The 27170-nt window shown below is 39.6% G+C and overlaps 2 protein-coding genes across 4 annotated transcripts in view; one reads left to right on the top strand and one right to left on the bottom strand.

The window, feature by feature from the left end:
* The window catches only part of BABAM2 (BRISC and BRCA1 A complex member 2), a 163800-nt gene extending 155669 nt beyond the window's left edge, over positions 1-8131 (bottom strand). Inside the window, exons 1-2 of one of the 3 annotated variants that reach the window (XM_066178460.1) lie at positions 7855-8131; positions 4183-4342 (exon numbers count right to left, since the gene is read on the bottom strand). In XM_066178460.1, the coding sequence (XP_066034557.1) occupies positions 4183-4342; positions 7855-8131 (437 nt within the window). Of the gene's footprint in view, positions 1-4182; positions 4343-7728; positions 7821-7854 lie in introns of those variants that run through there. The other 2 variants (XM_066178459.1, XM_066178458.1) reach the window with 2 other exon arrangements.
* Positions 7983-27170, top strand: part of RBKS (ribokinase) — a 71972-nt gene continuing 52784 nt past the window's right edge. Inside the window, exon 1 of the mRNA XM_066178461.1 lies at positions 7983-8179. Coding sequence (XP_066034558.1) covers positions 8130-8179 — 50 coding nt within the window. The 5' untranslated portion in view covers positions 7983-8129. The remainder of the gene's footprint in view (positions 8180-27170) is intronic.

Here is a 27170-nt window from a genome sequence, read left to right as displayed (position 1 = left end):
AATCACTTTTCCCTATTCAACATCTTTCCCATGATTATATGTGTAAATGCTGAGAAAAATGCCTCAGCCACAATTCAGTTGGTTATGAGTAGATTTTAATATCTAATTAAGATGGGTCAGTATTTCAAAGAGACACTAGTAGAGATTAACTGAATGATACAATAAATGGCATTGACTCAAGTGGCAGCACTATTTTCTTTGGGTCTAGAACAAAGTAATATCCTATGCAAGAGTTAAAAACGCTTTCATCCACTCTGTCATCTTGAAGAATGTCTTTTATTAATGCAACACAGACGCCTGCCAGGGTTTTCTTATCATCAGAATCAATGCTGCTTAAGGTGCTGTATTTCAGATGTGACCTTACACCCCAGTTCTACTTTTGTTCACTGTGGGGCCCTATTTACAAGAAAACTTGGCCACCTAACCTTTTATTAGTATTTCTGTTGAAGAGTTTCTTTCTTTTGCGTTGTGCCATATTACTGAGCTCCATTCAGGGGTCTGCATCAGCAAGGGCCATATAAATTCTATAAATAGTATTTGGTCCTGAATATCCTCATCATAGATGTAAATGTATGTGCCTTATGAGACTGGTACTGTCTAATAAGTTTGTAAAACACACAGACATTATGAAACTGTAACATATTATTATAAAACATTTACATACTCAACGACTGCAAAACAATAGGATTTCCTTACTATGACATATTTCCCTCCCACACTTGAAAGCAAAGCAAATTAACAGATCATCATACTTCATACATCTAACATCAGCTCTTTAATACAGTTTATAAAACACAACAAAAGTTGTCAATCTCAGCAGTAAGTCAGAATAAGTGCAAAAAAAGTTCCTTACTAAAACTATTTGACATACAGACAGACTTTTCCATTTACAAATCAAAATCAATTGATGTGCTAGGCTAAAATCTGGTAGTTGATCTTCTACTAGTGAAACAGAAAGGATATATTTTTCCACTTCTGAAAATGTCAGCACCAAGGCTCTGAGTGGGCAAGGCCTTAGAAGTACTCAGTTTTATTCAGTATGCTACCAGCATTCCTTGTTAACCACAGTTCTGTTTTTAAAACCCAAGAAATGAGAATGGACGGATCTTCAGTTTGAACATTTTATTTTGCTTTACACTGTAAAGCACTGGTTCATTAGGGAAGGGGTATAACAACAGTAACTCCTAATTTTCTCTTAGAGTTAACAGTGTGGTATGTGACAGTGGAGCAATCATATAGCTCCCCAAGAAGTTACAGATGCTTCTGTTTTCAAAATTAATAGCTATTGAGGTGATTACCTTAAATATGATAAGATTTTAAAGGTTACAATAAAATTGTATCTATCATTAAAAATCTTCCACATAACACACCAGTTAAAGCAGAAAGTATTTGCATGGTCTGTAATAAACTCAAGCTAGGCTAGGGCTTTAACAGCCTAGACTAGCATGTGTATAACCCTGTCACGTGTCAATAAATGTACAATCACTATTCAAAAGCAAAGTTTCTGAACTGATAGTACTGCCAAGTGGTCATACTCGTTTGTGAACAAAAAGTGCTCTTTATCTAACATCAAGCATTTAATCTAGCACATTTAATCTAAACCTGCCTGGTTCCACTTTCTAAGTTTAAAGCCTGATTTCAACCCATCGAAACTGAAGGGAGTTTTGCAATTCATCCCCATTTCTCTAAAAACAGTTCTCCTCATTTTCTTCCCATTTATGTCCAACTTCAATGGTCTCACGGCTGTTTCTTCATGTTGATTTCACCTACATTTGCCTCTTCTGATTATTTTGTTTCCTTTTAAAAAAGCATAATGAAAGTGAAAGTGTGCAGAGGTTTAGATCATTTCATGATGTGAGGACAGGGAAGGAGAGTACCCAATGGCCTAGAACTAATTTCTGAACTCTCAAAGCCCTACAAAGTTTTCTTCTATAGTCAGTATGCACCAACAAATTTAAATCTACTAACAAGGCTGTGGGTTGGAGATTTTGGTATTCATCAACTGACATGAGACTCTGAGAAACAGTCTGTGGAGTGTCAAAGAATTCCTGTACCAAAGGTTAAAGACCACTGAACTAGACCCTGAGTTATGGAAGGGACATCTCTGTAATACTGTGATTCATCCATTGTATAGTAAGTAATTTTGCACTGGCTACCAGTTCAGTGACAGCAATAAAGCACTAAATCACAAGAATTTTGTATTTCCACATTGACACATCAGTCCAGAATTCCCTATTATAAATAACCAACAATTTATTTGTAACAAACAAAAATCTTTCCTAAAAACACATGCATGAAATTTACATTTCACAGAAATTTCAAGCAATTGTTAATTTATTCTGTCTACAGCAATGGTTTTAAGAAACTAGTTGTACCAAAAAAAGAAAACCTACAAAATAATTCTGAAATGAATGAAGAACCTTGATTATCCTGACTTCATCTCCTAACAACCTCAAGCTAAAACAAAGACTCAACATAAAGAATGAGGTTTATGCTTATGTTCCAGAACAAGGGAAAAAGTATTTCTAACACATGCATTTAGGAGGGCCAGTGTCTTTAAACAACCTCTGTCAGGTGCTGTAGTTGTGTGTGAGCTCCACCTTAACAGAGTTACTATAAAATTTGAATCACTGGGTTTGAGTGACAGGTGCAGCTGCTGGTGGCTTTAAGTTTTTTAAAGAATAAACTCCTGGAAAACACAGGTTTTAACAAAGCAAATACAATATCTTCATGGCAAGATCAGTGGCCAAAAACTTTGGACACCTATTATAAACACCTGCGAAAAGAGTCAGCTAGAAAACACCACTTTTTATTATTTTAATCTCTTACTTTAAAGGCAGGCAGCATAAGCATTCAGAGGGCAGAGAACAAACCCCTTACCTACCTCCCAAAAAACAGCTGTGTTTTCTCTCTACTTTTCTTTGCATTCCTTTGTTTTAGATTTCAATTGGAAAAATGTAAGAGCACCCATCACAGCTTTCCTAGAAGACTAGTTCAAGGGAAAGCAAGATCTAGCATGAAATGACAGCAGCAGATGCAGAACTGCTCAGCCTGTCTTATGTAATTTGCAAGCCTAAATGTCACGCCAGTCAACACTAATAACAAAGTCATGGCTTCTTAGACCTCCATGTAAATCTGTACTCTGTCCCAGCACCTCACAGGGAGTGGCTCCTTTCAAACTAACCCTACAATGCAAACCCCCTGCCTGAAAAGGCATTGTTACAAACAGAAAAGCACCCCTGAAGCTTTTCAAGAAACCATAATAAAACTCTTCAGAAGCACATTAAACAAAGTTTTCAGCAGAACTGTATTTTAAACAGCAGTGATTTGTGGTGGTTCTGAACATCCTTTGTTATTTTTATTATGCTATCATTCAAAACGATACACAAAGCAGTAGTTTGTACAAACAAGATGATTTGTATATCTGAAACAAAAGTAATTTCAGCCTCTGAGCTCCTGAAGCAAAAAAACCCCCAAAAACCCTGAATCAAAAAGATGCTGTTAGATGCCCAACTCTATAAGAATAAAGCAATTTCTGATATGAGCCATCTAAACATTTCACTCTCCTCATATATTATTCACAGAGGTTATACACCAAAGTCTGTATATGCAAATCCCAAAATTCCATTACTACTCTATTTCTAATATAGAAAATTCTATATTCTACCACTGCAAACTAATCTGAACACCTCTAGAATTAAAAATAAAAGGAGCAGCTTGGCTTATTTCAAACCCTTGGCCCTATAGCCACTTGATGTACTGAACTTGAGGAAGGCCAGATAAAGGAAAAGTTAATTTTTCTTCTGGTTTGGCATATTCATGACTACAGGTAAGGTTACATAAATCTGTCTTTCAATTTTTGGTTTTACAGAGAAGACTGAATAAGCAAGTGATAAACAACAGAAAAAAAGTGTTTGTAACTCTCAACTGCTGAAAACCAGTACTATCGAGTGGCAATGATCAGTGTCTTAACAAGATTATTATTGCCAAAATTATGACAAATTTAGTCTCCCAAACTACAAAATGGTAGCAAGGCAAAAAATAATGCAGCTAGCGTGTCAGCCAATATGCCAACTCCAGCTGCGTTCAAAATGCTTAAACACATGAACCTCATAAAACTCAGTTCTGAAAAGATATCTTAACTGTGAGGGGGTGGGTGTTCTTTTTGGATGAGGAACTCACCCAGACTTCAAGTCTGTAATCCGTAAACAATTAGTAGCATCTAGTCCTACTTTTCCATTTCTGACCACACTGGAAATGAAGGGCGAAAGTGCTGGAGAAATTCTGTTCAAGGCCACTTCAGGTGACATTTTTGTATATTCCTCCTTCCTTTTGTCTTGAGCTGCAAAGGAAGAAAATAAAATTTAAAAAAATCCTACTTATTTGATGTAGATTCACGTGTACTCTGCAAACATCAACAGAAAAAAAAAGTAAGCACACAAACGATAGGAGTGTAGAGCAACTGAAGTGTGTGCAGGTTTATAGAGAAAAAAATAAACACAGGTAGGCTTTTCTCCTCACCTCTGCAACATTCAATGAAGCCTGTTTATTCAGTATCAACATAAAGCCAGAATTATGTCCTAGGCACCTTTAATTAAAGACCCTATCCCTCTGAGAAAGAGACATAAACCTGACGGCCACTCTGACACCTCATAGCCTAGCCCTTCTTGTGGGCATTCCCAGTCAGTCTGTAATTGACAAGTCACACTTGTTCCGCTTCCCCTGAAATCAGCGGAACTTACATTAACTGCAATGAGCCCAGGGGTTTGATACCTCGCTGCATTCTCACCTGCAATTTCTAAGAGCACTAGTGTGCCTATAACCAATATTACTTTTATACTACTTCATTAGGGAGCAATTTATAGGACTTCATGATGCCTTTTAGATGCAAACACTGCTTCTCCTTCAGTGGTACCACCACACTCTTTGAAAGGCATCTTAATCTTCCTTCACGTAACAGATCGGAAAGCTGATGTACACACATTTTAAGCACAGCTTGTTCAGAAGCGCTTGCAATTGCAAGATCTTATGCTAAATCAATTAGGCCATTAATTTAGCACACTTCAGGAACTTGTTGCTTTCTTGGTGAAATGCAGAAACTGAGCATACACGCGTTTTAAGTCATTGCTCCATGAAAAGACTGGAGTACGTGGACAACAACAGACTGTGGTAGGAGAAGTGGGAGAAAAGAAGGGTAACCAGCCTATTAAAATGTTAACGTATCTGATCACATTCTAAGGCACAGAGCTTCATCTGAAAATTAACTGAACTTGGACGTTTTGGAAAACAAGGCTGTAAATGACTGAAGATAACATGAACTTGCCACTGATAAGTGGGGCAGAAGAGCTCTCACATAAACCCTCAGCATTAAAAAATATTTTTAAAAAGAACCATTTAATTGGAAAACACTAATACACACTGCATTCACTTTCTTAAAAAGGCTGCATATGGACTGCTGTATTAGTAAGTGTTCTGTAACTAGAGTGTGAACAACTTGTGGCAATAACTGCAATTTTCTGTTGTTTCTCACACTCAGTTTACAAGCATTAATTAGTAACTAATGGATATTCTACAGAATCTACTAAATCTCTGTAACTGGGACCAACATTAAATTTCACATTCTGTTCTCAGGAAAGCCATTCACACTGGAGTAGCAGGAAGCAATGCTCAAGAGTGTTTGTCCTAGATATTCAGAAAGTATCTTAATAAAGCAAAGGCCAGGCACTTTAAGGCAAACAGAAAGACTAATAAAGTAAGACTTCCTAAAAACAGTAATTATCTTTAATACACTGGCTCCTACATTTCATGGCAGTGGAGAAGCTGAAGACTAAATATCCATGCCCTGACACATAATGTGTTCTCATATATGATTTGTTTAATTGACAGTGGAACAACTTAAGTTTGTTTAGCAAACATCTACAGCAATTTAAGATACTACCTCTGGTTTGTGAGTTTTCTACTTAAAATTTCTGCCTACTCACCTTTGTTCTTCCCCGGAGGGACTGAGAGAACACAAGCCCATACTTGACATATTTCAATGCTAAGTTCAATTGCTTAGATTGAACTGCTAATAAAAATCAGTTTAAGGTAAAATACTTTGCACAAGAGTGGTTACAACAGGGCACATACTTCAGTCTGCCCGCCCTGCTGTAGGGAAGAGCAATTTCAAGCAGGGGGCAGCTGGATTGATGAAGTTAAGAACTTAAACCACGAGAACATGCTGAAAAACAAGCTATCCTTCTAGCAATCCTGAAGTTATACATGAAGATCGCAGAATTGGTTCTGATAATGACACATTTTAAGGGGACTGTGTTATGAGGGTGAAACTGTGAGACGTGATACACCCGGGGATCACAGCTGAAGAGATGCACCTTCTAAAATGAACTTTAAAATGAGATTCCTCATCTGTTAATAAAATTTGCAGGTATTGTCAAAACAAGATTTAAATGACTGTTAGGCATTTTTCCGTATTTTATTGCATCATCTTTTAAAATCACAGTACCTTCTATTTAACAAGCCAGATACACGATACTTAAAGAGTTGCTATCAAGTAAACTCACTGATTTATTTTGTAAACAAAGGGCTTTACAAACTAGAACACAATTTTTACCAGTTTCCTAAGTTTCAGTCATCATATACATTTTTTCCCACAGCCTAACTTTCCCACAGTATTGGAAACTGAACACAAACAAACTCAGGGGAATTAGGAAAAACAAAATTCACTGGACTGTTTCCCTCCCAAAACAAAACCTTTGATAGAAGCAAACAAACTAATAGTTGAATCCTCTTACATTCACCTGGCTATCATTGTGACTTCGGGCTAATGTCACACATGCTTCACAGTAACCATGAAATCCCGAGCACTGCTTTGGGCACCGGAGAGAGTCGGGATGCAAGACACTCCGACCTTCTACCACCGGCCATACCATAATGAGGATAATAAGAGGATTTAAAAAGGAAAAGGTGAATATTGTGATGGAGACTTGGAAGCGTGACAGGACGTCTCCTGTCTCACCCTCCTGTCGAGGCGGTCGGCAAGCTGATGGTGTGGTTTTCACTTTGGGGGCGGGGGGCAGGAACTTGTGTCTGGCTGTGAGTGGGGAAAGGAGGGGACCCACGACCGCCGCCTCCTGCAGCCGTGCCCGAGCACATCCATGGAATGCGATCAGCAATGTGGATCTGCGGAGCCCCGGGTGAACGCCGAGGTTACCTAAGCCCTGGCACGGAAGAACGTTCACAATCCCAAAATGGGTAAGGCTGGAAAGGACCACGGCGGGTCATCTGGACCAACCTCCCTGCTCAAGCAGGGTCATCCTAAAGCACGTAGCACAGAATTGTGTGCAAGCGGTTCTTGAGTATCTCCAGTGATGGAGACTCCACACCCTCTCAGGACAATCTGCTCCAGTGCTCGGTCACCCACAAAGAAAAGAAATTCCTCCCCACGTTACGGGGGAACTTTCCGTCCATCCACTCCCGTTCCGGGCTGACCCGGGCCAAGCCCCGCTCCCTCCCCAGCTGGTGCCGCCACCCGCGGCGCTGCGTCCGCCCCGCCCCGCCCCAGCGGCGGTGCTGACACCGGCCTCCGCCGGCTCCGGGCCAGAGCCTCCCGGCGCCGGCTCCCCTTCCGCCCGCCGCTGTCCCGGCAAGGGCTGTGGCGTCGCTCGCTCCCTCCCGCTCTCCCTGCCCGGCTCGTCCGCCCCATCCCGCCCGTCCCGGCCCCGCCATTACCTACGGCGGCCGGAACTCGCCGCTTAGGCAACGGCGTGCACGCCCCCGCGCCCGCCGTGCGCGCCCCCGCCCCGCCGCGCGCCGTGCGCGCCTCCGCTCCCCCCGCGCCGCCGCCGCCGCTCCCACCCGGGCCGGAGGGGGCTTCGCCGGCCCAATGTTGGCGTCCGCCGCAAGTGCCTGCGCGGGCCGTGCCGCCGCGCAGGGCGTGGGGCGGCGGTTTGGTCGCGGCCGCAGCGGCGCGGGGCAGAGGGGAAGGGGGCGGTCGTGGCAGCAGGCGTTCGGCAGAGACAGCCCTGCCGGGCGAAGGTCCCCGCGGACAGCCCGTCGCCCATGGCAACCCGAGAAGCCGCGGCGGGGCTCGGGGCGGGTCAGGGTCAGGGTCCACGGGCCGCCCCGGCGCCATGGCCGCGGAGGTTGTGGTGGTGGGATCCTGTATGACCGACCTGGTCAGGTTAGTACTGGGTGGGGGTTTTCTGCCCGCACTGGGCGGAGCGACCCTGAGGGCGTCACGGTGCCCGGGGAGCGCAGGCACGCCGGGCCTCCTCGGGCTAGGCCGGGCCGGGATGGCCTCGGGCCGAGCCGAGCGGGTGGCATGGCTGTCCCCAGGCCGGGATGGCAGGAGCGGGGTCAGCGCCAGGAGCGGCGGGCGGAGCGCTCGGCCCCGGGCAGAGGGAATCGCGGCTGCGGCAGAGGAAAGGACTGAGCACAGGCGCAGATTGCTCAGAGGGGTGGTGGAGTCTCCACCACTGGAGGCGTTCAGGAACGGTCTGGATGCAATCCTGTGCCTTGTGCCCTGGGATGACCCTGGCTGAGCAGGACCGGGTGACCCGCTGTGGTCGCTTCCAGCCTCATCCATTCTGGGATTCTGAGACTGAAGGGGGGCGGCTGCGCCCTGGTGATGTCAGCTGCAAACAGTACTTTGAAAGAAGAGTGTGGGAACGGGGAGAGCTTTGATCATCTGTCTGTGACTCGAGAGAGGAGAGGAGAGACTTGTGTTTGTGTTTCCAGCTGTGCCGGGTGGGTCGGTATTGGCCTTGGCCAGGGAAGCAGCGTTTCGTAGGCACCCGCGCGGGAAACCTGGAGCTCCGATACTCGTTATCAGCAAAGGATTCTGAAACGATTTCATGAAAGTAAATAAAGCTGGTCAACCGTAACACGTTTTCAGTTCAAAGCACACTTGTTTCCACTGGAAAAGCGAGAAAGGAAGGTTAATATTGCAAAGAAACCTAAGTTAGCTCCGTGAATCAGTGGGTTGTAAGTTGATTGCTTGCATACAACATTTTGAGTGACACTGAAATGAGATTGAGGGGATAAGGGGGAGAGAGGGAGGGCTTCCCAAGGTATTAATATCCAAACATATCAAGAAGTGTATATAGGAAGCCCTCAAAAATTTAGCAGCTCCACACCCCAAAGCTACTTTTAAAATTATTTAAGAAGATTTTAAAATTAATACCTTAATTTTTCTTTATTCATTTTCTGAGCATTTTGCTTTTCAAATTAAATACTTGGGTCTCATTGTCTTTTTTTCTTCTTTCTCTTTTTTGTACATCAGTAAGGTTCGGAAACTTCTTTGAAAAATTGAAGTACAGAAGTTCATGAAAGCTCTTGGTAACAGTAGCCCAGGCTTTGTAGTGAATACTAAATAACAGGAGAATTCAAGCAAAATTGCAAGAATTCACGATGCAAATTCTAACCTGAACTGTCTGGCCTTGTCAGTCCCAGTGAACTTGCAAATCAGTCTTTGATCTGCACTATTTTAAACACATCTCCATGCTCTGTATGCAGACTTGGTTAAAGTAGGATTTAAAGTGTATGTATCTGGTTTGCATCAGCTTGTCCTGCTAGGAATTCTGCAATAAACAAAATGTCCTTTATCAACAGACAATTATACCAGGGCCTGTGGGTCAAGAAGGTGCAGAAAACGTGCTTACAGGAGCATGCTGAGGAGTGGGCACTGCTTAGGCATAGACTTGTGCTGCAGAAATGATGAAGCCTCTTAAATAATCACAGAACCTGTGTCAGAAAGATTTAATGCTCTGTGTAATTTGCAGAACATGCTGGCAGCTTTCCAAGAAGAATAGTTGTCTCGTAAGTCAGAGTAAGAACTGTGGAACTGATCTTGATCTTATGTGTGAATGAGCTCTCACATGTTTATGACGTTGCACTGAAATGTAAAACATGGTGCTCTGACCTCAAGACATGCCTTTTCCTTTCTGTCTAAAATGTGGGGAAAAAAGTAGTCAAAAAATTGTCTGCCAGTTTAAGCACTGCTGACGACTGCAGCTTTGGGTTTTTCTTTACAGTTAAACAAACAAGAAAACTCCTTACTCTTTTTACTTTTTTTTTTTCTTTTTTTTTTTTTTTTTTTTGGCTGCGAGTTTGATATGATAGAAATGGGGTCATTTATTTGAAGGCATATTTAACTGGCCATACTATAACCAGAAATTACATCATGGGCAGGAGTGACAGATGCTGTTTCACTGAGATTAAGTGGCTGAAGAAAAGCCATTTCACTTTTCAATCAGCTGAGAGGGTTTCTTAAAGTGCACAAATGCTATCCCAAGTACATATCTGACTCACCATTATTAGCCTCTGCTTTAAGTAGTAGTGAAGGGCTTTGTATCAGTGATAAGCTAATCAGCTTCAGTTGAAAAAGAAGGGATGGCTTCATTCTTTTCCTTACTAGCACAGAACTTCAGGCACTTAATAAGAAGAACAGTGTGTTTAAATTTAGCTGGCAAGAGTTTAATCTGACCAAAATTTCCATGTAGTGCCTATGCAGACATTGTTTAAATGTGTCCTGGGTTAGGAAAATCTGGGTAAAATGACCGGAAACTGCTAAGCAGTAGGCTTGATTGTGACTAGGTGGAACAGGAAACTATAAACAAGCTTTATGAAATATAAAAACTGTAAGGATTAGATTCCAGGAGCATTACTCTTGACCGTCTTTGTATATGGGGTTTAGAGGGGGCTGCATATTCCAGATTTAAAGCTGAGGTTCATTTCAGCTGGAATGAAGGAGCATCAGGGTTTTGTGAGTTTGTCATTTGTGCTGATGTTTCAGTTTATAAAAGACATGGACAAGAGTGACCATGTTAAATGCCTACCACCCATTTGGAGGAGCCTGAATAGATTTGTGAGTTACAGAGAGGAAGCCAGACACATTTTTGTGTACATTGTGTTTAATGGGCATATTCACCACTCAAGACTAAAGCCTATCTTTCTTAGAAGGTAATAATATTGATTGAGACTCTGCCAGAGCTAGACAATGCTGTGTTATAACTCAAACTGGTAAAAGACCCTGTTGGCCCTTTAGGGCACAATCTGACTGGAGAGGCAGGAGCTCAGGGTCAGACTTGAAATGGTAGCAGCAGACTTTACATGTTAAACATTCCCAGGCCTGTAGCGGCAAGGTACCCAAAAGCTTCAAGCCACCATTGGACATATGGTAGCCAGATTCACCATAAAAAAAAAATTAGCATTTAATGTTTTTACTCAGTACAGTAAACTAATGGTTTATACGACTGTAACCTCTGTGTGAAATGGAAGTGTACAGTTTGAAATGTGCTGAATCTTACATAATGACCAAGACAGAAAAGGACAGGGACCTTTGGTAGAAGACAGATACTCAGATGTAATTCTGTGAAATAATCAAATTCAGAAGAAAGGGTAGCGTGTCTTAAAATTCTTCTAAAAGGAAGGGCCCCAGTGGTTTGCTTTGAAAACACTGTTCTCATTGGAAATTCTTTTCTTATTGTCCTGTAGCTCTGCAGTGGCAGAATGTGGGTTTTCTAAAGTGAACTTCATGTGATCAAAACAACCTCACGTACATACATGCAGTAAACCACACTCTTCTGGCTTAATAAATATATTTGTGGTCACAATCACAATCAACACTTCGTTGGCAATAGCAGGCAATAGTAGTAGAAAACAAAACCAGGACTATTCTATATGATCTAGATATCAGACCAGATGGGTACCATCCACAGTATTATTTAAATAGATTCTCTTCTGACTCATATTTGCAGACTGGTCGTGGCATTGGCATTTTAATTCATATTAAATCAGGACAAGACTAAACATATAAACCAATGAGAGTCAGACACACTAAAACAATTAGAATAAACAGGAGAAACTTTGGCATGGCAATTGAAAACAGCAGAAGCATAGAACAAAATGTAAGATGGAAAAACAGTCTTTGGATAGTCACAACAAGTCTTTCAGTGTAACTCAGGAGAATGACACCACAGTCCAAATAGTGGAAACCTGCATTTTGTAGAATGTTCAGAATTTTAGGTCTTAGTTTTCTGTCGACCTCTTTCCTCTCATCATGTTTCTTGACTCCCTTTAGTGAGTAGAACTAAAAGTTCTGCTTCCAGCCCCCCGTTTTAACAACCATCATTACTAATTACTGCAAGTACTAAACTGATTGACTGTAAGCATTGAGCAGGACAGAAGGGCAAGGCAGAGAAAGCACTGAGCTCCATACAGAGTGGTGTGCTGCTGATCTGCAGTGGACAGCGGTGACAGATGCACATTGGTATGAACATCCCAAACACATCAAATCCTCTTTACTGACAGAGCACAACCTCTGCTTGGGTCAAATGGCAAAGGTGTCTTGTTAGTGAGATCCTGTGTCTTCTTTTAAGTCTCTAGTGGTGATTATTGTCTGCTGAAGTGCTGAAGTAAGTGGCTCATTTGCACATTGGAAATGTCCATGATGCAAAACTATGTCTGTATTTTCTTTTTCTGAAGTGCAGTATTTGGAACAATAATTATAATTTTTTTTGGTGGGAATGTAAAAAAGGAATTTTCTTACATTTCTTTTGAGTGATCAGAGGAAGTCTCGCATATGACTTCATTTTTGTCTTTGCTCTCTTTCCAGATCTCACACATGTTCTCATTTCCACCATTTTTCATGCATGTCACCAACTTCTAATGTTTTTTGCCTTGTTTTGATTTTTTTTCCTCTTCAGCTTCTCATAGCAGCAAAGTGTTCTAGAATCCTTCAAATCCATTTCATTTGTGTTTTTGTTTTTATCTGTAATGCTTCCCCTGCAGCAGCCACTCCTCATTCTAGTCAATCTGCCGTTGCCAGCAGCATGGGAAAGCACAGCTGTGAAGGAATACAAGCTTAGTCCAGTTGGGGAAATTAATCTTTGGATCCAATGAAAGACATCAAGGCATGAGAGAATGTGTCATCTGTGAATTGTTTCATTTATGTAATAGTGAAAAATCTGGGCTTGATTTCAGATCCAGTGCTGTCTGCCCCTTGTCTTCTTCTCTGACCTAGCAAAGTCTGAGTGCATTTTAAATGCAAGATGTACAGGCTCAGCATTTTGTTGTTCTGCTCTGATTTTAGAGAACCTAAATGTTCAGAGAAACTCCTGTTTGCGTTCTCTTGTGTGGCAGGAAGAAAGCTGTGTCTTGGGAGCCCAGAAAGGAAAAGGGGATAAAAATCAAGTTGATGAAATCTTTAGTAATGGCATTCAGTAAGAAAATTGTCTTCTGTGCATATACAGCTTTTGAGTATCTCTACTGGCCCAAACACTGGTGATATGGGGCCTGATCCAAGCTCATTCATGTCAAAAGAAGCTTTTCACTGCTGCAAACTGAAATTAAGTTGTCATCCTCCAGCAAAATCTGAGTGATAGTTTATTTTAGGGTGAGACACAGTTTAATATTCTACTATGTTAAAGGTATTTGGTGTTGTACCCCAGACTTGAAAAGCTTCCAGCAAAGTTCCTCTAACAAAAAATGACAAAATATTGAAGAGGGAAAAAGGAGGGAAAATGTCTGCTTGGGTGCTTCTTAAATTAACGCAAAATAACTGGGGCAAGGCCACCAGGGACTTTTTTAAACTCATTACAAGGGCTGCATTTGCAACTAAGGTTATGAACCCCATGCAAGAGACAGTGCAGCATTGATCCCAGCTGGCACCTTCTGAAAGAAGCTGTTGTTTGTGCCACAGAGGATGCTGTGGGCCCTCTCTGAGAAGGACTGGTGGTGCTAGAACACCTGCTCACCCTTGTCTTTGGCTCTTATCCATGAAAATGGGGTTTTTTTCCTCCCTTTCCTAAATGGAAATGTGGAAGTTTAAAAAGTCTCGGGAAATACAAATGTGAAAGTGGTCACACAATGTCTTTTAAGGTAAGCACAAAAAAAGTGTTGCTTTCGGGATTCTGTTTAATCGAAATGTCCCTGGCCTTTCATTGGGTGTCTTCATTTTGTGTCCTATGCTACTGTGTACTGTAATTAGGCCCTGTTTTTACTTCCAGAGGCAATTCCATTTCAGCAGTAACTAATATGCCTCTTGTTTTTTAGACTCGTTTATCTAGTTAAGTTTCAGTAGTATGTATTTAGTAGTGCTTTAGAGCTAAAGAATATCCCCTGTGGTACTACAGTCAAGCCTGTACTACATCAGTCTCAGTCACCAAGAAGAGCACTATTTGCCCTACTGTGCATTGGGAAAACATTTTGCAATTTGAGGACAGGAAGAAGGGCAGTTTGCTTTGTAAAAAGATAGGAATAAGTAAAGAGAATTGGAGTAAGGTATTAAAAGGGGCAAAAATAATAGGAACGACCAAAGTTTTTACTGCAGAAAGTGTGAAGAGTCTACCTGAAGAGTTGAAGTTGAGACAAAAAGCAGAGAAACTACAGTCCTAACAGTGACAGGTCCCCAGTTGTCCAAAGGCCCCTTGCTTTTCTGCAGCTCTTTCTGTCAGCCCTGCCTATCTGCTTGCTTTCTGCTATTTTCTTGCATGGTTCTGTGGCAGAATTCAGGGAAAAAAACTGTTCTAGTCCTGCTGTCTTCTCCCAGCAGCAGTATTTTGGAAGATATGGCACCGAGTGAGTCCTGTTACCTCCTCCTTCCCATGAATGAGTTCCCAGCTGTCTGCTTCTGTTCCTACCAGCTGAAGTGTCTGGTCTGCTTAAGTTTGTAAATTGCTTTGAGATCCTTCAAGATAAAAGGTTCTTCTTAAGTGAGATCATTATCGCCTTGTACATTTCTCCACTCCCTTTTCTCAGTTGAGCTTCTTTTCTCATCTTGACTTGGGGTCCGGCATACTACTCAATGTTCCCAACTCATGGCAACACAAAGCTTACACACAAATTTCGGCTTCCAGTCCTTGAGTTGTTTGACGCTTCTCAGAGTACTTCAGAGCTGAAGGTTAAATATATGTCTTTTCCTGAGCCACTGCCAAAATGCTTAGCACTTGCCACGCTGAGATGTACTTCTGCATTTGCGTCTGACTTCATGTTATTTTGTGTGCTTCAAGAGACTGTGGAGTTCTCTTCCTCCCACTTCTGAAATACTTACTCATTCTAGGAAGCATTCCAGCTACAGCGTTGCTCTGAGATCCTACACTGGGTTCTCATAGCCATACTTTGCTCATGTTTTTGTGGTTAAACTGTGCGCCTGTCAGGGCAGGGATTTGACTCCTCTGTGGTGTGGTGAACTTACAAAGGGGAACCCTGACAGGAGTTCAGAGGGCTCTCTGTTCAAAGGTTCATAGGCGGTAGCACAGTGTTTGGGCAGGAGAACTTTATTTCTCTTCAGCTGCAAATCTAATTACTGTCTCCATCTAACTGGCTAGTAAGAGAGTTTTTCACTGTATGGTATCTATGTGTTTATTCCCAATATCATTCGCATTTCAGTGAAATTTCCCTCTTTTCTATGAAAGTGAGGTCATCTTAAACCTGTGTTTATGATATTGCAGTCATTTCCATGGCAGTAGACTATGATATCATCAGTGGAGGATTATGCCTTTCCTATGTGTGTTAGCAATTAAAAATTATGGTTTGTGAGATAAAACTAGTATTTACCAAGCTTTTAGCTTTAGTCCATGTGAGGCTGGGAAACTATTGCTTAATCCTCTAGAGAGTTCACTTGGGTAATGGAGTAAATGAATCTAGAAACATTTTGATCCTAGCAGGTGATACGTTATTGGGGTATGTTTTCCTAATGAGAGAAGAAAATCAGCTACTCTTGCCTGGCCAAGAGCACTTGTCTGAACCCAGTGGCACTCCTTATAGTTTTGTTATTCAGGGCAACTTAAATGGTTGACTTAAAGATTCACAATTTGCTGCTCTCACTAGAATGTCATTTTTCACCTTTGGAGGTCAGTAAGCCATTAGACACTACCAACAAAAGTAAAACAACGTGATCATCAGTCTTTTCATCTTTTTAGTGGGTGCCCTATTTGCCAGATATCAGTGGCTGAATCTCTTTGCTGAACTTCCATGAGGGTGTACATACTTTCTCCTGGGCTGGTGAGAGCAGAGGCCAGTTTCAACACCATCATGGCAAAAGTAAATTTATCCATTTAAAGTGTAGGGTCCAGTCTTAGAACAGTTGCTAATGCTGCAAGATGACAGTGGTGGACTCAAAACGTAATTTATTTAATCACTTCAAATACTTAAGAATTTTTAAGCCAAGGAAGTAGACTTTCCTCAAAAAGACCATGAAAAGAAAGGGAAAAGATACTAGATGAATGTTTGTAGAGAGAGGACATCGTCAGTCTGGGTATTGCAACGTGAGACAAAATTAAGAGTCATTTTTTGGTAATGTACTTTAAATTCAGAAACACACTACATGTCTGCACATTTCAGCATATTTTCCCAACTAACACAACTGAACTCTCATAAAATATCTCTTTCAACGATCTGGGCATGACCATTTGGAAAAAAAAATCAAAATGGTCTTCCCTAAGTACGTACAAACTAGCATGTGTCCAGTTACACTGAAAGTCTAGGATGTGAAAGGGCTCTTCCTGAAATTCGTAGCATATAAATGACTACAGCAGAAAGAAATTCCTTTTCCTATTGTTGTTCACACATTTGTTGTGAAATGGAACTAGGCTGGCATAATAGGATAGACAAAATTATTGTATGTATTTTTTAGAGACTAAAATTATTAATGCCATAACAGACCTGGCTCTTACTTGCTGACAAAGCAGTCAGGTGATGTTACAGCAACCTCCTGAGCATGCATCTTTCCCATCATTCTGCATTCCTTCTGAGGCTTCATCTGTCTGTGGAAAACCCAGAGTTGATACCTCTGTTGGAAGAAAGTGAAAAGTCAGGGAGTAAAATCATTGTGATTAGGGAGGAGAATGTTTGGACAAAAGCTTATTTGCCAATTGTCCAATATCATGGTAAGAAGGGGTTCGTGTTAAGTTGTGCTACAAAAAGATGTCATTTTATGTCAGTAGTGCTCTGTAACATATGGCCATTGCTTCACATTGTAACACCCCACTTTACAGAGAGCACAACTGTCACCGTTTGCTCTCTGTAGGGTTGTTAGCAGCTGAGCAGTTCCAAGTAAACAGCATGCAAAGCAGCAATGCACTGGGCACTAGCAGGGTCAGTACTGCAGGGTGTTCCTTGGGCTTCTGCTAAATCCCTGATGTACATTGAATATTACATTGTGTTATGAAAGTATCTATAATTTCTAGCCCAAATAAATACTTTTTTCCATATAACTTCCACAGATTTTTAATCTGTGGTTATTGTCCTGCTATTACTGGAAACTGTTTTTGACCATTAAAAATAAAACGTCTCTTGCCTTTTCTGTCTGGAAGTGTCTGACATGCAAGATTCACAACAGTCAAATGGGAAGTTGTTTAAAGAAACTCCTTTGAAAATATTTGTCACAATAGGCAGGTGTTAGGCACTAGATTTTAACACCCAACACCGAGAATATTGTATTTTCTCCCCCTTTGTGAGACACAGAATGGTATGATTAATATTTCATTCTGTCTTGTTAATGAATTACTTGCTAGGTGTACTGTTAATGGAAATAACCATTTTCCTAGATGCATTTCTAGACATAAATATCTTTGGGTGAATTTTAGTACTCATGACAGTAAAGAGCTGCTGGCACAAATCAAAAGCTGCAGTAAAAATCATGCAGAGTCGATGGTAACAAATTTGTGTAAAAACACTCTGGGCAGACATATATATTATGTTGCCTCTAGGAGCTGTCTGAGCTGTTCTTTCCATAGGAGCTTACCAGTAAGGTTTTGTTTGCTTGTTTTATATGGCTCCAGTTGTTAGCTCCTATATCAAGCTGCAGTAAGTTATTTGATGCTGACATCCAGGTTCCCTCAAGGATCCTTGTATCATATACTTGGAGTCTGAAGAAAATACAAAGTTACTTTTCACTAGTATGTTGCCAAAGTAGGTGCAGCTTTGTAGAACACCTTGATCTTTGTGACAACTAATTATAAAATAAGAAGGTGGTAATGTTCCCAAATATATCAATGTGCTCTCTTCTGTATTTTATTCTTTCTTCTTTTCATTTCTGAATTTAGTCCTTTTTTCCTCCTTTTTCTCCTGTGCGACATCAAGTGCACGTCATTGTTGAACCATGAAATTTCCCCTAATTTGCTTTCACCTCTTCTTGTTGTCCTTATACATCATGTTCTTACAGTGCACTTCTCTTCTGTATTGCTCTTCCCCGTCTCTCATCTTTCAAAAATAACTCTTACGTCCAAAGAATCATAACTCCCTTTACTTAATTTATTCCATCCATCACTTGCTGTATTTCCTGTGTTATTTCAGATCCCTGTTTATATAAAATGCATAAACCTTGATAGTATAAACAGCAGAAAGAAAAAAAATCATTGGTCAGAGCTGAAAATAAAGGATAAGCAGATCAAGTTCAGTATTCATGTGGGAAGACTGGCATTTTTTATGTTCTCAGCAGCAATGAGATTGAATATTCATTCCTTCTTCTAATTGTCTGATCCTGTTAGTGTTGTTCATTGGGAATATCCTGTTAGTATTGTTCAATCATTTTTAAAATTCATTTTAATTTTTCTTTTTCCCAGAAAGGACCAAGTGAAAAATGACCTGTTGGAAAAAAGCAGTTGGTGGTTTTGCTGGAACTCATATTACTCCATAGAGAGGCAGCAGAAATGTGCAGATTTTTCTCCAGTTTTTATTCCCTGTTGCTCATTGAATTCTGTGCTTAAATAGAGACACAGGAGTTGTCTACTGGTAGGCATCAGAAGCCAGGGTTATACACAACTCCACTTTTCCTTTTGATATTTAGGGATCTACCTCTCCCAAGAGAGCTTAAATTACAAAAAAGTTAAAGGGACTTACCTAGAGGGGATTCCTACCTGTCACAGTAGAGTTAATCTTGGCCAGTGAAGCCCACGCACACTCCCCCCACACCCTGCATATTCTCATCTTTGCCCCACAAGCCTTAATGTCACTGTAATCCTAGATTTTAGTTGATGCCTTTATAATTCAATGGAACTTCAGAGAACACTTTTTTTTTTATCAGTGAATCAACAGTAAAATAGTTTCAGAGAAAAAACTTGACCAAAAATTTATCCTGAAGTGGCTGGGCAGTTAAACTTGATGATGTAGGTCCCTTTCAACTGAACTATTCTATTCTATTCTATTCTATTCTATTCTATTCTATTCTATTCTATTCTATTCTATTCTATTCTATTCTTATTCTATTCTTATTCTGTTCTATTCCATTCCATTCCATTCTATTCCACTCCGCTCCACTCCCATGTAATAAATACATATATTTTATACATATATGAATATATTTATATATTAATATATCAATATTTATATATTGATATATATTAATACATATTGATATCTATTAATATCTATTAATAGATATTAATATATATTTATTACTTTCCTTGTATATGAGACATTGAATAAATGTATGTGAACAATGCCTCATTTTGATTATACTTTTCATTTGTATAATCTGTAATATTGACCCCTATGGATTCAGCAGGAAGCACTACACTTACAAACTTGATAAAAAATATCATATTTGTCAAAATTACTCTCCTGACTATAAGCTTTTAGAATGACATCTTATTGAAGAAAATATAAGTATTTGGACCACACTATACTTAGTCTTGATGACTTTGTAGTGAAAACAAATCTATGATGTTCCTCCTAATATTATAGTTTATAAAACACAATATGCTTGTGTGCAAAATGCCAATACTTAATGATGTGTGGGGGTTCTTTTTTATTTTTACCTGAAAAAGACTGACAGCAAGATTTTGTATGGTGGGTGCCCTGTTTTCTGTATGATAGTAAAGCAGAAGTACAGATTACTTTGTTGATTTACCAGTATGTAGAAAATCATGATGACAAGAACAAGGACCCTGTGGCCTGTCTAACCAACCATATTATTTCCACTTTGTTCACTTTGTCTGATAAATCCTTTTTTAAGAGGCATAGAAAGAGATTAATGTTCACATATCCTGTTTATCTTAATTTGTCCTTGGGCATGTAAAGATTACTCTTTGCTTGTGTTTCAAATGTTGTTTTGTTTTGTATTGTTTTTTTCTGCTCTAGCACTGGTATTTCATCATGATCTAATGTTCTGTTCAGCACAGGAACTGTAGGCAGCCTGCTTCAGTTCTGGGTGAGCACAGCCTGTTTCAGAGACAGTCTATTCTAACATTACTGTCAGATTGCATTGAAAATAATTATGTAACTGCCATTCCAAAAATAATGTAATCGAGAGACATCAATGAAGAACATCGTGGGAGGCAAATAAAGCTGGAGAGTAGCAATTCTGAAAATTTCCACAGTCTTTCTTAAATACAAAACAGATGTTTGGTAAGAATGATGGAATGTTTGCTGAGACTTAAATATCTGAAGATAGATTTATTTGAGTTTTTAAATCTCTTTAGAGCTTCAGCCTCAGAATTTAGCATTCCGCAGATAATGAACTCATCAAGGTTGTGCCACCTTTTCCCCAGATTTAACTGCTGGTGATGTGAAGAAATGTTACAGGTTTTTTGTTCCATGAGAAAGCTTTTTGGTAATTAGTCAAAAAATAATTTCTTTGTGTTGGAAGTTTTCATATTTATAACATAATTTAGGAATTTGATGTCTTGGTAATACCATAATTTCATTGAAATGCGGTACAGTGTACTACCATAAATCCTTCAGGGCATTCATCTGGATGCCTTTCTGTTTGTTTCATCTTTTAATATCTAGGAGGGTAAAATCTGATTCTGGGCAAAGGGTCAACAAAATTATTCCCTGAAGTTCTTGAAGAGCTGTAGACAGCTGTTCTCATTCTGTGTGTTAGAAGTTTTGGTCTTTTTCAGTTGAAGCTGTGATTGTACATATAAGAAGATATAACTCTTGTGGCCCTCCTACGTGTATTCACAACCATTCATTTAATTTTCTCCCTTGCTAGAGATTTTCTACAGTTGTCCCACTTCAGCTGTTTACCCACTCAGTAATGAGATCTACAAACCAGTGTGTCTATTTATATATATCTAGATATCTATTAATGTGCTTATATAAACAGTTTATATATTTATATGTTGTTTATATATATTTCTGTTTCATAAAATACATATTTTCCCTGATGGCAAAACTCATTGAAAAGATTCCTGCTGGTTTGCACCAATTTATCATTCACTTGTTTGTGTTGTGGTGACAAATGCTTTTTGATGTAAAATCAAACAGATTTAGAAAACACCCTCTGAATGGATGATGGTGTAAAGCTTTTGCATCTCTCTGTTCTGCAGGGGGCTGCTCTGTAAAGATACTATCCTGGGTAGGGCTTCTACAGTGTTCATCACTGTGGGCTACAGAGAGAACCCAGATCATCAAACATCCAAGCAATAGGCAAGCGTGTGAATTGTCTGAAAAGTTTTGGGCTTTTTTTGAAAGAAAACCTTGTCATGTTCAGGAACAGAGAAGGAAAAAAAAATAGGTATTTTCTTTAATTTTTAAGTTTTTTTTCAGTCATTAAAGGTTTGAAGGAAGTCTACAAACCTAGAACCAGATTGCCCCATGCTTAAACCAAGGTATAGTTAACTAAATTCTTGAGGTAGTCTCTTGGAAGTTTTCTACCTCCCAATAAGATATTTTAGTGGATGATTAAAAGGAGTGAAAGCATAAATGAGTCAAGAATATCAGATTTTGAAAAGAGTGTGGTCTTCTTGTCTCTCTGTTATGGATACTTTCCCACAGGACACGTTCAAATCTTCAAAATGAAGCTAGACAAAACAGACCAAGGCTAAACCAAAATGTTAAGCCAGTTCCAAAAGAGATCTGAGACTTTTTCACCACAATGTTATGTTATATTTGAGGCATGAACTATTCTCTCCTTTGTATTTGTTCAGTTGTGAGAATCATGAAAGGCCAGTAAATTGTATGTACTAGACAATGGCTAGTTACACCTACTCTAATCTCACTGGGATTTTCCCCATTCTAGGGAATTCCCAGGAGTGGAGAAAAAAAGTTTTATTCAGTGATTCAAAGAGAACAGAATCGAAGTTAAATTCTAGAGCTTTACATTATATTACTTTTTATTAAATCAGTTTTAAATTCAGTATTTCCGCTGCTGTTTTCCTACCCCTGATCATCTTCACCTTTCTTCAGAAATTTAAAAAAAACCTGATTTTTTTTTTTTGATACTATTTAAATGACAGGTCTTTTAGGAATTTTTGGTGATATTTAATCTGATGTGGAAATTATCTTCCCCTCTGAGTTGCCTGATGAGAATATTGTTGGGGCTTTTTTAGAGGAAAATGTTAATGTGCTTTTCTATTTTCCTTTCTCATGCATGTCATTCTCTGAAATGTACTGGTACTCTCTGCTTTTCAATATATCTAAAGAGCTAAGTATACTGCACTATTCAAGCAAACCTTAGCAGCAGAGCACTGAGTGTTTTCAATACAAAGTGATATCAAGTGCAATTCCAGCTTTGGCTCGGGGCAGTCTGGCTGCACTGCTGCCAGCAGCTGCTCTCCTGCACCTCCCTTCACAGGCCCACCTTGGCTGCTGGATATTGAGTTAGATGAATTCACGGGCCCAAATGAAAATGACCCTTTGAAAAAAAATGTTTTGAATTAGGAAGCTCTGTAAGTAATAAAAGCAGAGCTAGAGGAATAGTGGGGAGATGCTGCTGAGAAGAGGGCATGGCTTCACATCAGTTTAAGCTGACAGTAATAATACATCTTTTTAGTTTTCATGTGTTGAAAACAATGAACGAACAGTGGTTAGGTGTGAAGAACCAGAAGGAAACCATTATTAATTTCAGGATTAATTTATGCAAATTCTGCTTAATATACTTCTCTCCCTTTCCCCTTCTTCATACTTTCTATCTCTGTATGTGATCTAGTCACTGCTTAGAGGGGAACTTTTTGAGAAAACCCAGAATATTTGGAAAGGTGCATTAATGACTCAGTACATTGTGCTTTCGCCTCTGATTCAGTGCTTCAACGCTGTAGTAAAGGGTTCTGTTCTGGTTTTAATGCAATCCCTCCAAAGGGATGTCTGTCCTAAAATACAAATGCTAATCAGCTCTAGCTTCTAAGGGAACTTACAGCACATGCTGGAAGAGAGGGTGGAAGTTGGGGCAGTGGTAGAATTCTTATGTGTGTGCCTTTATTCATCCTGAATCTCTGAAACATAAGTGTATGTAAGATTCTTCATTTGTCACAAACAAATGTGGGCAGCATTCCAGTGTGTTTTACATTTAAATACTGTTTTGTAAAAGCTCAGTTGAAATTATGAGTGATTATAGTCCTTGTTTGTAATGTCCAAAGTAATTCAAGATGTTTCAGTCTGAACTTTCCTCTATAAATATGATTCAGTCATACCATGCACAATTTGCAAAACATAACAGTAATTTTATTTTACTTAGAATGTGTTGGGAGTTTTCAAGTTCAGTTTCTGATTGTTCATGAGGCATGAGAGTTCAGTATCCTTTGCACTATTTATCCTCTTGAAAGTGAGCAGAATTTGTCATGTAAGCAAGGAGGACTCTGTTGAGTAGTAATTTATATTGGGTTTTTCAGGTCAGTGTTTTCAGATTACGTCAAAAGTTGTAAACGGCTTTGCAAAACATTTTATGTAACAATTCTGAAAGCCCATGTGACATTTTTTCTAATTAACTTATTTAGCCTAGTTTTGGAGTAACATTAGCTGTTTCATCACTTTTAGGCTATTTTGGGTATTCTTTGTGACACCATGAATAAGCCAAGAATTTATAGGGTTTCTTAATCATACAGATTAGTCATCACTGCCTGCTCAAAACAGAAGCCTGAAATGCTCATTAAAATTGTCTGATGTGAATCAAAAGTTAGTATAGTTGCAGAATTAAATGATGAGAGAATACCATCATATTGGCAACTAAAATGTGTTTCAGGAATATTGGTTTCCCTGAAAGTTAAAACTGCATATATAGATCAGTACTCCAAATTTGTTTCATATGGAAAATAAGAATGGGATTCTGGAGTGGAGAATTGGTCTGGAATGATTGGCAATCATGCCTAAAATGAAATATGGTGAAGGGTTTGTTTGTAGAGAGCTACAGGAAGTTGCTGCATGTTCTTGCTTGGTCTGTTTTAGCTTATTTTAAAAATTGACTAGTTATAAATCACTCTTCCACTTGATCCTTTGCCTTTTGCCTTGTATCTTTCCATCAAAACAAAACAAAACAAAACAAAACAAAAGGTCATTTCCCTGTCTTCTACAAGCTGTTTGATTCCCACAGGCAGTTGTTATGCCATGCTACTTGAAACACAGACCAAAATTCTCATCCCACCAAGCCTGATTTTTCACCAGTGAAATTATGATACTTCCACTGGAGTTGCATGTTGTTGCCAACATAAAAGAGAGAAGAATCAAGTCATAGTCTGCCCACTGTTAAAACAACAATATTTATGGTTGAATATACTTGAATATGAACTCTGAGCAGTGCTATTAGGAGATGTGTGCTGGAATCAATGAAAATTGATAATCTTTGCCTAAAAATATATTGGCTTTTTATGGAAGCAAATTCTATTTAGAATAAGCTATAATCTTAAAACCAGCCCAGGGAAGAAAAATGAATTGAAAATTGATGCCATTTTCATACTGCAGAATTTAAATAGGAAGACAGTGTGAGCTGGTGGATTAAGCTGATCTCTCTTTTTGGTTTTGCCCCTGGCTTCTTGACTGACCCAAGGCATGAAACGGCAAAATGCCTTGGCTAAGTTCCGTACCCACAAAACAGGAATAATGATGTTGTTCTGCTTCTTAAGGTGTAGTGAGATGTGTGGATGAAAGGAACTATACCAGAGCTGCTATTTGTTCTTATTACCATGTCTGGGTGAAACATCCTTCCTTACTGAATGCCACCTAATTTTAGATGTGTATGTGCAGTGCCCTGGCAGTAGCTGAAGAGGAGCTTCCTCAGCAGTTTATATATTACTACTTATCAATACGCTTTATTGTTGCACCTTTTTCCACAGGAGCCTATGGTTACTCATTGTTGGAAACAATTTCCTGAATGCTGCTGTGGGCAGACAGTTTTTACTTAGCTGTATTAGGAACTTAGCAATCCTTTCCATATATATGTATATGTATATGTATATGTATATGTATATGTATATGTATATGTATATGTATATGTATATGTATATGTATATGTATATGTATATATATGTATATATATATAAAAGGTAATAAGTGTATTTTTAAAAAGCTCTTGTATTTTTATTGAAAATGGTTTAAACATTTTGCAGCAAAATGTTCCTGGCTCTGAATCTCTGGAAATGAGTGCTATGAGCTGTATTTGTGACTCTTCTGGGGTTTATCTGTGGCCACCCACACATAAGAAACCTGGTGACTGTGTTTGCTATCCTCACACTAAAATCTGGCATGCTGTGTTAGTGAGCGTCTCTGTTAGTGAGTCTGCATCCCTACCTGCGTCTCTCTGGAAATTATAACTACTGATGAAGCAGAGACCTGTAACAACTCCTTCAAAGCCAAAATCTTCATTTCTGGGACTTGCTTGACTTTACTAGTTTCATTTTAGGTTTTCTTGACTTTCTAATGGCCCTAAACCTTTGGACTGAAGAAATTGAAAATTAAAGGGAGAAAAAAATGTTTACTTTTTTCCTGAGAATTTTCAGTAAATTAGGCTGTGCTCTGTCATTAGTTCTGTAAGATTCTGCAAACACCCATATGCCCCAGAAGGTGCAGCATAAGCTCAAAAAGTAATATAGACATATTCTTCATATCCTTTCAAAAAACAATCTGTAGCGATTGCCTTGGGCAAAGGCATACAATCATAGAACATTCAGGGTTGAAAGGAACTTTAAAGATCATCCACTCAAGACCTCTTCTGCCGTGAGCAGGGATTCTTTACATTAGACATAAGCCTTATCCAACCTGGTCTTGAACACTGCTGGGGCTGGGGTATCCACAACCTCCCTGGACAAATTGTTCCAGTGTCTCACCACCCCCCAGTGAATAATTTCTCCTAATATCTAACCTTTTTTTTTTCTGAATTGGAAGGCTGGCAATTTTCAAAGAGTTACAGAATGGTTGAAGTTAGAAGGGACCACAGTGGATCATCTGTTCGAAGGCCCCTGCTCAAGCAGGGTCATCCTAGAGCATGTGGCACGTTGCATCCATGTGGTTTTTGAATATCTCCAGTAAGGGAAACTTTCTGGGCTCAGTCACCCACACAGTAAAGAAGTTCTTCCTTGTGTTCAGGTGGAACTTTCTGTGCATCAGTTTCTGCCCATTGCCTCCTGTCCTATTGCTCAGCTCTACTGAGCGAAGCCTGGCTCCATCCTCTCAGCACTCTCCCTTCAGAAACTGATAGACTTTGATGAGGCTCCCTCTGCCATCTCTTCTCAAGGCTGAACAGGCCCAGCGCCCTCAGCTTTTCCTTATACATGAGATTCTCCAGTCCCTTAACCTTCTTTGTTACCCTGGGCTGGACCCACTCCAGGGGCTCCATGTCCCTCTTGTCCTGTGGAGCCCAGAACTCAGAATTCAAAATTTTTGGATTTTGAAGCTGCTGTGAGATTTATTGGTAAAATGGTGTTATAAATTGGCAAACCATAGCTGAAGTTAATCTCTTCATCATTAGGAGGTAACTGTTGTTGACTGAGCAGGTTGTTAGTATATCATAGAATGTCTTCCCTTTCCATGTGTTGTGAACTTGTTTGTAGCATAAAAGATTTTAAAATTACGTTTTTTCAGTCTTCTACCTGGAATACATGGCTTGAGAAGGCAGAAATTTTGGTTATCCGAGTCATGGAAATGGATCTTCAGGTTACGTATTTTAATAGAAATTACAGAAGTCAGGTAGTCTCTGCATTCTGAGAAATTCTACCCTACAATCTCAGTGGTGTCTTTTATTCCTTTCAACTGTTATTTGAGATAGCAAAGCATCTGGTAGGGTTTACAAAACTGCAGTTTTGTTTTGTTTTTTTCCAAAATGGAAATGAAACCAGAATACACTCCTGATGGCTTTCGACTTGTATTAGTGCATCTGGTTCTGGGCACACAGAAGGATGTAAATGTAATTGGACTGCATTCAATGAAAAAACAAAATGCTGAGAAGTTGTAAAGCTTGATCTGTAGGAGAAAAACTTAAAAAAGAAAAATGTTAAATATGTACAGTGTGCCTGCATGAC

Source organism: Chamaea fasciata, unplaced genomic scaffold, assembly GCF_029207755.1.
Source record: "Chamaea fasciata isolate MVZ Bird 193981 ecotype frontalis unplaced genomic scaffold, bChaFas1.0.hap1 SCAF_3, whole genome shotgun sequence".
Taxonomy (NCBI): Eukaryota; Metazoa; Chordata; class Aves; order Passeriformes; family Sylviidae; genus Chamaea; species Chamaea fasciata.
This window is presented reverse-complemented; position numbering and strand designations above follow the sequence as displayed.